Source organism: Lineus longissimus, chromosome 1 (genome assembly GCF_910592395.1).
Source record: "Lineus longissimus chromosome 1, tnLinLong1.2, whole genome shotgun sequence".
Taxonomy (NCBI): Eukaryota; Metazoa; Nemertea; class Pilidiophora; order Heteronemertea; family Lineidae; genus Lineus; species Lineus longissimus.
Window position 1 is genome coordinate 17,753,982 of NC_088308.1, and position 14,829 is coordinate 17,768,810.

The 14,829-nt window shown below is 40.8% G+C and overlaps 1 protein-coding gene across 6 annotated transcripts in view; it reads left to right on the plus strand.

Annotated features, from left to right (window-relative positions):
- LOC135489422 (BAH and coiled-coil domain-containing protein 1-like) overlaps positions 1-14,829 on the plus strand; it is a 51,413-nt gene that overhangs the window by 16,344 nt on the left and 20,240 nt on the right. For 5 of the 6 annotated variants that reach the window (XM_064774787.1, XM_064774778.1, XM_064774794.1 and 2 more), the window contains 2 exons: positions 10,010-11,290; positions 12,340-13,494. In XM_064774787.1, the coding sequence (XP_064630857.1) occupies positions 10,010-11,290; positions 12,340-13,494 (2,436 nt within the window). Of the gene's footprint in view, positions 1-2,321; positions 2,655-10,009; positions 11,291-12,339; positions 13,495-14,829 lie in introns of those variants that run through there. The other variant, XM_064774816.1, reaches the window with a different exon arrangement.

Sequence of the window (14,829 nt, forward strand, 5' to 3'; positions counted from 1 at the left end):
ATGACATATCACACGGGTTTTTCATTTGACCTACTTTTTTAAGGTCAAGGAGGTCAAATACCGTAAATTAGCCGATGGTTGAAACTCAGTATACTCTATCTCCGGAACTATAACACCAGACAATGAAAGGTCACCAGGTGAATATTCATGACCCCAGCATTACAGAGCAAGTCCCATCAGTCATACCAGGTCAAATAGCAGAAGTTGAGGTCGAGGCCTAGGCTGGTCAGTGTTGATGACGACAGCCTTCTTACGTCTTATTCTATGCAGTAACCAATCAGAAATAAGCAGGTCATAATTGTAAGTCATGGTGAATATTAATTGAATGGTTCGGGGTGGGATTATCTGGTGTTAGAGTATGTAGCCCTATGTTATGAAACCTTGTGACTAGATTCCGGTCCGGTTCGATTCCGTGTTTGGCCACCAGATGGCTAAAATCGAAACCAATAACTCTGTGAGGGAGGTGGGCACAATGGCTCTCAGTGCCTATTTCATTTCTTGCAGTAACCATGAATTTATAAGTTCATTATTCGGTCATACATCTGCATTGCTGGGGGAATTCTTATCAGCGAAGTCAGTACATGTATATCGGAATATTCAAGATCGAAAATACTGCAAGGAACATTCTATACGCATTTTCAACACTTACAATTAGCATGCATGCAATGACCGACTTGTTGTCATGCATTTTGCCTCGACGCAATCATAAAACATTAATGTAGGACATAATTGCCATTGTCCCAATTTCAGTTCCTGTTTCAGTCAAACAGTCGTCTATAATTGATTCGGGTCGACGGATTTATATATGTATATACATATATATATGATATATAAATGATACTATCACTGACTGAATGTCACTCGATGTGATGATACTAAAGACGTTACACACAAATGTCAAAAGCATGCAACGAGGTCATTGGTTGCCATGGTAACGTTATTAAGGCTCAATAATCGTTGCGTTCAAGGCCTTTTGCGTCCCGCGGATGTTGGGATAAAAATAATCTTTTTGATCATTATTGTTTCGAAAACACTTTATTTTTTAAACCTCAGTGCTGTTACATGTAGAAGAGGAGTGCTGTTAGAAATGGCATGAGTGTCAAAGGGGTACATCGTTCGTAATTACTGGTGGTCCAGTTAAATAGAAATCCACTGATACACAATGCCGTAGTGCAGTTATTGTGAATACGAAATTGTTAAAACTTTGCATTTGTAGTATTTGTCTATCTGTCTACCGAAAGGCAATGGTGAAATTTATATCTAGTATGTATTTATACAATTGAACATTTTCAAATTCAATAACAAATTCAAATTTTTTTACGAACGGCGTAGGCCTTTCTTTAATGCTGTTGGGAAAAACAGTAGTTTCAATATTTCAATGCTGTAAGAAAAGGCAGGAATGACAAAGGAAGAATCACCTTAATGTTGTTAGAAAAAGCAGAAGTGTCAACATAAAATTACCTCAATAATGTTTAAAAAAGCAGAAAATTCCGCAACACTGTGTCATCAATCATGTCAGGCTCCGCGTCGTCAGGGTTTCATGCTTCGTCCTGGCTTTGAAGTTTGGCGAGGAGGCCAGACTTGACATTCAGGACAGGATTAAAATGCATGAAATTTAAGACTGGAATTTAAATGCAGACGATCAAAATTTGAATATTTATTCAGGAGCATCGTACTCTGATACGCCTGGTCATTGCGTCAAGCGATTCAACTGTCCATGATATGGTTCTCGGCAGACACTTCTGGTCGACATATACCTGTAGTGTTCAATGAGTTTAGATAAGCCTTTAGATGACTGGCATGCCTCAGGCTTTTCAGCCTGATGGTGAATTCGGCGTCTGTTCGATGTTTGTTATATTTACTGGCGGCTCAGGAAACTAGAAAGACACAATGCCGCAGTGCAGTTACATGGTAACGCGGTATTTGTAGTACATGTATTTGTATTCAGTGCATATTCACACAATGAGAACATTTTAAATTCGATTTAAATTTCTTAATTTTTCAACGAACGGAGTAGACCTTTAAACCTAGCATGATACTTCCACACCCTAATTACTACCATTGAAACCAGAGAATATATTGTTCAACTCCGACTTTGACGTCCACGATTCTTTGAGCACCAGCAATGAACAATGACGGAAAATTATTCAAAATGTACTTTAATGCCCGCTAAACTATTTCACAATATCAATATCGCTACCGGTTTATTGCGGTAAATATCTAGCGTTCAGAACCACCACATGGCATGGCCCGACAATGCAATACAACATGAAACACGTGACTGACAACGTCACAAATAATCAAATACGAGAGAACCAGCCTTGCCGTGCATGGAGACGTCTGTGGAGAATTCGGCCGCGAAATTCATGTTCCGCGTTGGAACTCGTCGGTGTCACGTGGTTAGAGGCCCTGGCAGATGACATTTGTACATGTCACGTGGATTTAATATGAAAATGCGATGTGGTTTGTTTTGATATCATTGGAATACGTGGGCTGTTTTTGGCTACATGGCTGTAGATATCTCCACCAGTATGTTGCGGCGATTACACGATGAAACCATTGGATTTTAGGAATAAATCTCGGATGTCATGTCACTTGGATAATTTTATACAAATATTTGTTCCCTTTTGATAAGGACTGGATGAATAATGAAGGTAGGCTCTGTGTATATATCATGATATCCATGTGAAAACCCGACAGCTTTCCAACGTCGATGGAGAAAAAATGTTAATTGCCCAGAGCTTGTATGTCGTACACTGGAGTCTCATTGGTTTTCCAATACAACTTCAATAACGTGTGATGCTGCCGTATATGTACATTGTATGGTGTGGCATACAGAGACCGGTTAAGTTTTATAAGATGAACTAATCGGCGAGTTCTTGGTTGAGTGGTACGGCTAAAAATTGGATATTCTTTGAATGTTCAGGTAAAAAAATGTCTAGTATGAATTTTGTTTTTGGAGGGGAACTGCGATACAGTTTTGCCTTCTAAGTAAATAATTATATATCCAAATTTTTTCTTCACATACATGTACCTGTTTTGCTTATACAGGCGTATGCCGACCACTCTCGTCATGTATAAAAACACATGTCAAGGGTAGAATTACCAGATTGAGGACATAACTTTCCTTTTAGATACAGGGTGCCTGGGGTACACATGGTTTATTAGTGAAGGAAGAATGTCGTCGGTTTTGCCATGGGACTGAATTTTTAAAAACACCATAACAGTTTTTACTGATTGTGTTGTCTCGTGATAAGGAATTTTTTTAACAAAACAGATAACTTCGTTGTAGGCCCGACTAGTGTTCCAAAACATGCCATGACACGTATTATATATAACCAGGAAATTCCGTGTTAGTTTACTTCTCGCCTTAATATTTTAAGAGGTAATAAAAATAATGGACCAAATTCGACCGGACGTGCTCGCCACACAATATTTCAAATGTTAATTTCTCATATATTGGTAATTTTTCTTTGTAGCAGGTGGCTAGGTTGTTGTGAAACATGTATTCACCCGTGCACACGGCCGGACTCACCCCACGCACACACGCAGACTCGTTATGAAAATCAATTTTTATTGGTATACCGAGCAGTATAAAGCTTTCAGGTACATGTACACGCAAAGTCAATATTTGAATGGAAATCATATAGGATTGCTTAGGTGCTGCTTAGTCCACTTCAGATTCCCCAACACGTTTTCACGATTCAAAGTTTTCACAGTCTCAAATTTCGGCCCGAATTTCTATTCATTTTATGCCGTTTAAATCAACTGTATCAGATTCAGAAATTAATAAAAACTGAGAATCAAAAAATATTTAAAAAATACTAACGTCAATAGATGTTGCTCAGGAAGTAGTATTGTCACTGTGGAACTCACTCAGAGAGGTTCTCAATTCGGTAATTTTTCCTTTAGATAACACACTGGTTGTATTGAAACACAATCTGGAATAAATGACATTGTACATGTACTTGACTGTGTAACCAACCCTATGACGATGGTCCCAACACATCGTGTTCAACTTAAATGTAATATATAGCATTTACGAATGAATCTTCAATCAGATGTCTGGAGGAAAAATGAACCAGATATTTATCAGTGCCATCGTCAATCGATAAAAGACTATTCACTTGAGTTTTTGCTGGCCTTCGCATGGAATAGAGAATGCATGTCTGCCAGGGCACGGATGTGATGCTACCGAAGTTGATATAAACCTTTGGCCGGAATCACCCGTCTTCAGAATGACGAACCATATAATTACCTGCACTCTTCGACATGTATAAAACCCAAGAGTAAGGGACACCGTGTGATCAAAAGCCATTGACACTTCCACATGTGTACAGAAACTAATCCGAGGTCGCGCAATTTTGACTGACATGTCCATTTTCAAGAGATTGCAATTAAAATAGGCAGCAATATAATTTTGAAAATTGCCGAATTGTCATGCACATCAAATACGCGAATAATAGGATGCCAAATGGTACCCGTAATGGTGATGCCGGTTTTCTGGAGACAAAGGGATGTGCAGTATTGATTTTCTTCTCCTTGGTGCATTGTCCTTCGAGAGTATGTGACTGACAAAGGCAAGCGGTTTATCTTGGACCAAACTTCATTCGAACCAGTGGTAATTGTACGCTATTCTAGCCTACTGTAAGGAATCGAGGATCAGAAGTAAACGACAAGATGTTTTCGTCAATATGTTTATTTTGGAGCTCAAAACGCAAAAAATAAAATTTTCCTATTAATCAAAAAATGAATTTAACTTCGATTTGCTCATCACTAGCTGCATGGCATCATACGCTAGAAAGCATTTGACCACGGGCGAACTGAGCAGCGTGCCATCTCGGTAATACAGCAAATGACCTTGGTAAGCGAGTAATGCCGCATGGCTGTTGCTGGTTTCAGCCAGTGAGAAAAAAGCCGCTTGAAATTATCGTTAGTCAGCTCGGTGATGTACATACATATGTATGCTAGTCCACCTCTAAAACATGATTTATGTCCTCACAAGAAGTTTTCGGGTTTAGCGCACGAAATGTGACAGGGCCATCTCTAACGATGGAGAATCTTTATGACGTATTCATCTATATGTCACTGTGTGATTACTAACGCAGATACCCGCGAGATAAAAGGCATATTATAATTTCGAACATAAAAATGCAGTTATCGCATTTGATATCCTTTTAAGCTAAGAATGTAGTTGAGAAAAACTTTATGCCACTATACCACAAACCCCAGGGTTATTTTAGTGCAGAAGACTCACATCTCATAGTCAAGCAGTTACTGTTGAGAATGTGTTGAAGAGCTGTGTTAAATAATATAAGCAAGTTTAATTCGGAACTCTCATAAAACTGGAGATGTGTGCATAATAAGCATGGTAAAAATCATGAAGGTGAACTCGGTGCTATCTCCTTGACAAACGCAGTGTTATTGGCAAACGGCTGAGGATTTCTGGCGTAATTGATTCAACCGAGCTCTTAGCACACGAGACCTTGCCTGAGAGTAGCTCAAATTTTGCGAGTATCGTGTGCGGCGGAAGAGGTAGCATTATCGTTGGTCCACAATTTGTGGCATCAACGCATTTATCACTCCCATGAAAATTCAAAAATCCATATTGGCATTTGTCCATTAATGGGAAGTATCGAATAGTAAAAAACAGGAACAATAGCTGTTTGTAAAAATCGGGAGACAATTCACTGAGTTCTTGGAAAAGGTACTCAAATCTGAGATGAATGCAAAGTGTAACAAGTAAATATCCAATATTATGAACCTAGGCCTCGGATATCGTAATCATAGCGACACTTTGGCCTGACAATTGTGTGCAAGAAGAGTTTTTATAAATTTAGCAGTGAGATTAAGCCAGCATTAAAACCGGAGGGGTGGGGGTTGATGACATTTTTACAGATTGTTCAGCATCCGTGTATTTACCTTGTAATGAAACGGATGAAAAGTGGAGGGTTTTTTTCAGTCATCAAAGCGTGACCCACATCTACGAAAATTGGCGTGACAAGGATTTTACCCCGAGTGAGCGAAATCATTGACGTCTGACGGCATCCGACTGTTACAACTCGCATCATAAATGGACTTCTATTCCAGAAAGAACTGTCTACATTCATTTCTGTTGAACCGCTCCGATTTAGCTGTTGCTGGAGCTGGGTTTATTCCGTAATCATCAATACATGAATAGTGTGTCGGACACAGCTTCTTATCAGGAAGCAAACCCGATTCTCGGTTTGGCTTCAAGTTACATGTCTATCATACAGAGAGATTGCCTTGCTTCTCGATGCTTCAAATGGCTGATTGGTTTCTAGAAAAGGAGCATTGGCGCCTGCTCAAGTGTGTTATCGGACAGATTTCATTATTTGTGATCTTCTAAATTGACTGCATGCTCCCCGGTTCACTTGCCTTTTGCTTTCCGACAAATCGTACTGACTATAATATAAATGTTCCCTTACATATATAATTTTTAGAGTGTATCATGAACTTAATTTTTACTGTTATTTATTCTCATTCAGTGACGGTTAATCAGTATCTTTTGATTGCCTGTAAAAACCTCAGGGCTGAAAGTCATCTTTAGCCATGACCAAAGATCACTAAATAAATCTTTAAAAATGTTACCGAAAAACGGCAGTCGCTTAGACGTTCCGACTCCCCCTTCCCTTTTCCCATGTCTCGAGTGGGTTAGTTCGCGAAGATGTCGTCAGTATAAAGTCATCTTTTCAGCAGATTCATGTGACGTACATTCTGTACATTTTTGTATTTGTATGATGCCCATGATTTGATAGCTAATAAATTGCCATGTATGTCCCATTTTCCAAGATGTAGGTTACATACTCTTACACTACATCGTTTATTACACTGTCCCCTACATTGATCTGTGTACCCAAGCTGATACTGATATATTCCGTCGATTTCTAACTAGTCGGACATCAATCAGCTGATTGAAGAACGATTGCATAAATATATTAGCCAGCTGGCGATAGTGGGGAATATGTACATGTACCTAGTGTAACCGTATTTTCATGGTTGTCCAGCACAGAAAAATGAGTCCTACTCGTAGGCCCCAATGTCCTTGCCCAACTTCACTTGGTCCAGTCGTTAAATATCAATATTTTGGCTGCCAACGTTTGTATACGTTCCGGCTTTCACGTACATGTATTTTGCGCTGCTCAGAAATATTAAAAACGACTAGAAAGAAGGGACAATAAGATTTAGAAAAATAGACTAAAAAAGACGCCTTCAATTAATTTTTATAGTTGACTGATGATAAAAGACATCCCGAAAGAGTACCGTCAACTCGCTTCCAAAAGTAAGTTTTTCAAATCCACACACGGCTTGAAATGCTTCGAATGCATCAGCAATTGATTATTCAATAAAATGAGGATAATACATTTACAACCTTCCACCTCAGTCGCTCGGGCATAGATTTATCACCCTATCTCTGCAGAAGAGATCTATCACCTCCCACTACAGTACATCAGTAAATTTATAACAGCGACATTTAGATTTATTACATAACCCATTCAGTCTGTATTCTTTTCGACAATGTGGATTCAACTCAATCACATTCTCCTCAATAGAGATTTAACCGCTCTGGACAAACTAAATTTATCTGCAGTACATGATGTATGGATAACTTTCTTTCCGGTAAGTGCGTGCCTGAGACTTGTTACCCAAGGTCGACCCTTAGAGAAATCAACGTCAATCTGAGCACCGAACTGTGACCTAATAAAACATGCAATAGATGTTTCCCGATATCGTTTTATGTAGGAACATGGACTTTGCACCTGGTATCGTGATAAAGAGACTACGCGATGGTGTTGCCATGGCAACCTATCATGGTCAATTAAAACAAATGAAATTTGCATCAGCTGTAAGTTGATGAGGAAATCTATCCTGCAAAGATTGAGTGAGAAATGAATAAATCTCAATTCTGAAGAGACTAATTTGGAAGGTGATGAATGTATACGTGGCAAAAGTGATCCATTTGAACTAATTGAGACTGAATTGGAAGGTGATAGACTGCAGCTACTGAGTGATGAAAATCATAGTTTATTGCAATATTTAGGACGGAGTGTAAAATGATGAATTATCTATAATGCAGATATAGGACTTCTTTCTGCCGTACAAGGTTAATCCCATCTACAAACCAAGTCTACTGCAAACCAAATGTACTGCAACTGTTGGTGCAGGGTCCGTATTTAGCGGCGGTGGCTTGTGGGGCAGTGGGGTAACTGCTCCCTGACGGCAGGCACTGAATCTAAATTGCAGGAGCCGTGTGAAGGTGGCGAATTCATACAGTCCACAGCCTGTATTAAAACTGCAGTTGACAGGTTGAGATGACAGGTTTTGAATCCAATCCAACTGTAACTGATTCTGAATCCAACTGTAACTGATTGGGAAAAGGCACAATAGCAGATATTTTCGAAGAAGAACCTCTCAACCAAATCGAGAGCCGTCGCAGATTTGTAGCCGCACACCAAATAAGTGGTGTTGCCTTCCCCATGGTTTATACCTGATTCTAGCCTTGGATACCTGGCAGTTTCTAATAGTTAGAACTGCGACACTTAGACAAAAAAAGAAGGGCGATATAAATTCGTTGCGAGTAGGAACTATATTCGCAAACATCAAAAGTTATCCGAGTGGACTCGATTTCCCAGGTGCTGATACTGTCCTGTTTTAATGGCCAGGCACCATTCACTGCTCTGCCAGGGTCGAGAGGGATCTGGTTATAAGGCAAACGTATGTTTTAAAACATTGGAAAAGGGCACTGATATTAGTGTTACTTTGTACGTGAAAGATCCGAAATCTGAATTAAAAATGTGAAAGTGTCATGGTATATGTCATGGTACATGCCTTGGGTATATGTAAACCACACACATAAACCGTGATTCAGTCGGTCATGTTTCTTCAGAGGGCTTCAATAGACCTGATGCACAAACATCTGAGATTTTGCCTTTCATAACCAAGGTTGTCACTTAGATACAGGTGAAAAGCATCATACACTGTGTGCCTGGATTGAGAATATAGTGACACATCAATTGGTTCATTACAAAAAAACCCTCCTCATCGATTTTGATACATCTTTTATGGTGTTGTCGGACTCCACGCCTGACTCGTGAAAAAGGGATGTTACGAAGCATCGATCACCGGGTGATTGTTGTGGCAGGGAACCTAAATGAAGAACATACAGCCGTGTAGATGGCGGTCTTTGTGAATAAATTGTATGGCTGTCACTGAAAACCACTGTTGACCAATTGGAGAAAACGCCTGCTATTTACACTTATTTGAAATAGAAGGAATGCAAAAAGTATGGCATACTTGATCAGCCCCCCCCCCCCCCCCGACGTCACCAAAATGTCTTTTCAGAATATCAAAGATATATATACTGGTATACTATGTAGATCTTTAAACATGGACGATTCTTCTTTGATAACTAGCCAAGTCAGTAGAAATACATGGAGTGCGTTTGTTTAAATGAATTCATGAAAAGGGCGGCTGAGATATCATCTCAATTTTCCGATATGTATTGGATGTCCCCAAACGGAAAATTAATTTTATTTGGAATTCTTCTCTAAATTTGCTCACGCCCAGTCATGCCCATAATTAATCCACGCGTGAAAAGTTTTTACCTGAAAGGCTTGTTCAGTAAAAACCGGCATCTATCTGGAACTGCGGTGGAGAGGGTTGTCTCATTCAGTCCATTGGCCTAATAGATCATGGTCACTGATGGGAAAGGTCATGTTTCGATATGCTTTCATGGAATCTTCGCTGCGAATCTTAAAGTGAAATAGTCCGATTTACGTTTTCTACCCCTTTTTGTACCTTACACAGAGTACCAGGCGTGAGGGAAATTATAGCAGCATGATGGTTCTATTTCATTTTCAGGACGTCGTTTTTTTTAGATACACGTTGTCGATTCTTTCTACCTTTTTCATGTGATTAAACAGCTGTCCTGCAATTACTTGTTTAACATCATTTTTCAATCTCAATGTCTTTTTTCTTATTCTTGCAGAGGCGAAACCTCCAGATATCGGTGTCCACGGCGGCCTCGGACAAACTCTTATGACGCCCCACGCCAGCCTAAGCTATGGCCGACCCAACTTAACAGCGGCGTGCAGTCCCATGGCCAGTCCGAATGTCACGCCTATTAGTCAACCCTTGATCAAGTCAGAGACGCGGATGGACAGACCTTGTCATCATGAGGAGCCAAGGAAAAGGACAGAAACACGCGAACGAGCCTCATATTCACGCAATTCTAACCCCGCGAAAGCAACGAAGGCCGAGGGTGAGGCAAAATTCAAACAGAAAGGGAATAGCGTGAAACAGGAGAACAGTAAATCCAAGTCATGTGCTGGCGATAAAAGAAAGCCGCAACAGTGCCATAATCCGGAGAATGCAAAGCAGGACCGGACAAAATCTAATCAGACTAATAACGCCAAGTGTGAAAAGGATGGGAGTACGATACCAAAAATGGAGGAACGGACCTCCTTGATAAAGAATAAACCAGTGCAATCTAATCACCCGACGGCGGCCCTAGCATGTTCTGCGAATGTGGGTGTTAAAAGTGAGAGCCCTAAGGAGGCTCAGTGCAGTGCAATCAAGGCGACAGCGCCTAAGGAGGCTAGTGCTGGTGAAGAGAAACCACAACCTACGACACCACTGCCTGCCATTGTGAAAAAGCCATCTTTAGAAAAGGAAAAAGCCATTCTTAAAAATACTATATTCAAAGTAGAACCCGGTGATATGTGTATCAGTTCTTGTAGCGAGAAACCAAAGGAAAATTCAGTGAGAGTGCCTCGTGGTCATGAACAACGATCTCATAAAGAACGGTCAAAAGGGAAGCCAAAAGAAGAATTATCGGTGAAACACTTCTCTCCGGATACTGGCTTCAAAACTGATCCGGAGGATGGAGAGGAAATAGATGTAGAAATCGAAAGATCTCAGGTCGAGGTTAAAATAGACGACATAAAGCCGCTAAAAGATGAACATGACGATGCGTTGGCTTCTTGTAAGAAGGAGCCTTTGGATGTGAAACCCGGTGAAAGTAGTTGTCAGTCAGCTAGTGTTAAGGCAGAACCGCCAAAGAGCGAGGCTCAAGAGAGTCAAGACACGTCTACGAATAGCGCCTCGAGTAGTCCGAGTGTTAGTGACACGTCGTCAGGCTTCGCCCCAGCAATTGTCGTACCAGGGACCGAGACTTCTGCAATGGTGACGTCGACGAGCCCAGGTGGCGGTGTGTACGCCATGTATCCATCCACCTTGCCAATGGCCGCATATATCGGACAGAATCCTGGTAAGTATGTTTTTATCATTTAGTATGCTAAAAAAACCATCCGTTCCTTTGACAAAACTTCCCAATGATTACATTCACTCATTGTGAAGTAATGGCATGATGCATACCAGTTTAAAGATACCACACGTCTTCAACACCACCATCGATTTTCAACCATCGCATGTATATTGGCTGGAATTATTTGACATCTAATAATGTATCGGGCCTATCGATATCGAACTGAAAAAAGAAGATGAAAGTAGGACGTTAATAAATGACTGTCAAAGTACACAATTTCTGTTACATGTTCTTATCAAACTTCATTCAAAATTAAAGTATTTTAGTATGTTAGTATTTTATTATTGGTGGTCAACAGAAGAGCTGTGTAAAGTACCACTTATAACATCTGATTTTGGCAATCAGATCTCTTGATAAGATTACTACTACCGTTGTGTTTGTCAGTAATTTGATTACGTGTGTGTGCATCCTGCTGTCACTTCATTAGTACTTACCATGCACTTTGGATGGCATGCTAGCATGGATTATTGTATTCTTACCTCACATCCAGGGGTCTGACCTTAGACAAAACCACATTGTCTTTACATGACAATAGGACACCTTGCGTGATGTTCTGTTCGTTGTAATTCGTGACAGGGTACATGAGGGTGAATATATTTGCCCTTTGATGGGAAGATGAATTCATTACTTACGCTGGGATAGTGATAGCAGCCAAGGGGAGGGAGGTGGATAGCCTGTCGCTTCTAAATGTTTTTCAGCTACAATGAATGGGCAGCATCTGCAATGCAAAAATAGGAATTATTTGCCCGACCTAACTCAAAGCACTGTAAAACCTCGGAAAAAGGCCGTATAGTCACAGCCACCATATTCATAAGACACACGTATCCTTTCCATGTCGGGATTTGGCGTATTAGAGTAAAAACCAAGTCTTAACGATACTGTTTGGAAACGTGCGTCTGACTAGTATAACTGATTTAGGGCCTGTGATTCAATACATCCCGAATAAAATGTATTGGATGCTTACCAATACCATATTATTTTTGTCTTCGCAGGTCCGTCAATTTTGACGACAGATGGAAAACCATTGACACCCTACTCAACGGCCACAGCGCATCTGATGCCGCTCTACCAATCGTTGTATTCACTGTCCAAGGAAGAGGCGTGTAAGGAGGGAAAGAAGGTGCATGCTACCACGTTCACGCCGGAGGTAGGGGTGCTCCCGACTGTGGCCACGCTTGCTGCGACTGGGAGCAGTAGTCCATTGAAAGATAAAGTAAAGAACGATCAGAATAGGAACTATCTCCAGCCAGTCTCACCGCGGGATGAAATATCTGTGACCCCTGGCGGCAGTCCTAGTGCTGTTAAGGATAAGGAAGGCACCAAGGCGAAACATGGGGAGAAGAAGTCGTCATCACGACGAGATACAGACAGTGATGTGTCAAACAGAAACACTCCAGTGGATAATGTGATATCGAAGACAGAGAAGCGGGATAGTTCCTGTGGTTCGAGTGACACTGGGAGTATCCCTTCTGTTGCTTTGGTCACAGCGCCTGATCGGACTACAGAAAATGAAAATGTTGCGACTAACGTCACGGAAATGTCGCCCCTTCAGCATCAAATGGGTGATAAAAATAGCATTCCTCTTTCTATGCCTTATCGGGATATAATTCACGACTACGGACAGCCGCGGCACCATGTGACGCTCACTGAGGCCCACATGAGCCCCCAGGCTTCGGAAGCCATGAAGGATAATATCCCCGAACAGATTGATCGGCGGTTGTACGACTGGACGCAGTACAACATAGCATCCTCCTCGCTGTCGCCGCCAGGATATTTATTCACCAGTCAGATTCAAGTTCCTACAGCTACTTACTCCAGCGAGGAAGAGAGGCGAAGGTTGGTTGATTCAGGTTGGATCCCTGGCCAGCCAACAACGCCTGTCCCGAACCCTGGCCTTGGCAGTCCCCCGGATCTAAAACCGGTGATACCTATGGACGGTTCTGTTAGTTCGGATCAGTCGCCAGTGCAGGCGACAGCTCCTGCTTCTACGACGGATTACAAACAGGAAAACGGCAAATCAGTAGTTGAATCTCATACGTTAAGCCGGCAAAATGGCGCCGGAAACGGAGACGGAAGCCACACGAACGAGAAGCCGCCGGCAGGTGGCAGCAAGAGCACGGAGGAAGCGGTTACCATGGCGATAACAGGTCAGTTCTGTTTTTGTCTAACTCCTGTGTAACACTTCTCAAGTACCATATTGAATGTCAGGACATCCACTGGCCCCATTTTCCCCTTGGACTGAGGATGCACAATCAAATGCATGATACACGGGTGCGCGGCCTGCAAAGCAGTAACCTGATGAATGCGGGTCATTCATCAATAGTTCTCGTATCATTAAGAATGAGATAATGCTGAGGTTTTTCTCCCAAAATAATCATACTTTGCCAACACACACATATATATATATAAATATACATCCTTTTTGACAAAAGTGTAAAGCTTGACAGATTTTTCAAATGACAATTCTTGTAAAAGTGCCAAATGCTAGTATGCGTATACACGCATATATATATTGTTATTAGAACGCCTGTAACCTTAGCTATCGATACTAAAAGTAGAATCTCAATCTCTGGACTAATACTCGCTTTGTCTGCCCCTATGACCCCAGACGCCGGGAGAATATGAATTGCGACATGAATATCGTGCAGACAACCTGGTCGATAACTTCCCCGACGTCAGTATCAAATAGTAAGCGGAGGCTTCCACATGATACATGCACAAGCTACAACGATTAATACACTCATGGTTCCAGTGAAATTCTCTTCCCTGTAGCTTATTGTTGTGTCTCAGAGCTAAACTTCTCCAGCGAACCGACTTTGACACAAATCGTTTTGTTGCTCTTACACTATACAATAATTGTTATATACCGGTACATGTACTGATTATACAATTGTTATATACCGGTACATCTAATGATTATACAATTGTTATACATCGGTACATGTACTGATTGTACAATTGTTATATAGCGGTACATGTAATGGTTATACAATTGTTATATACCGGTACATCTCATGATTATACAATTGTTATATACCGGTACATGTATTGATTGTACAATTGTTTTATACCGGTACATGTAATGGTTATACAATTGTTATATACCGGTACATGTAATGGTTATACAATTGTTATATACCGGTACATGTAATGATTATACAATTGTTATATACCGGTACATGTATTGATTGTACACTTGCTATATACCGATACATGTAATGATTATACAATTATTATATACCGGTACATGTATTGATTGTACAATAATTGTTATATACCGTTACATGTATTGATTGTTATATACCGGTACATGTAATGCCGGATTATTCTCCAGCGAACAAACTTCGACATAGGATATTCAAATGACTCTCTCATTATTTTTAGTGTTACTTAGCGTGTCTGAGGGACGACCTCCTTCAACGAACCGACAAGGACATAAACAGCTTTTATTGCTATAATAATAGTTTGTTACCTCATCAGTC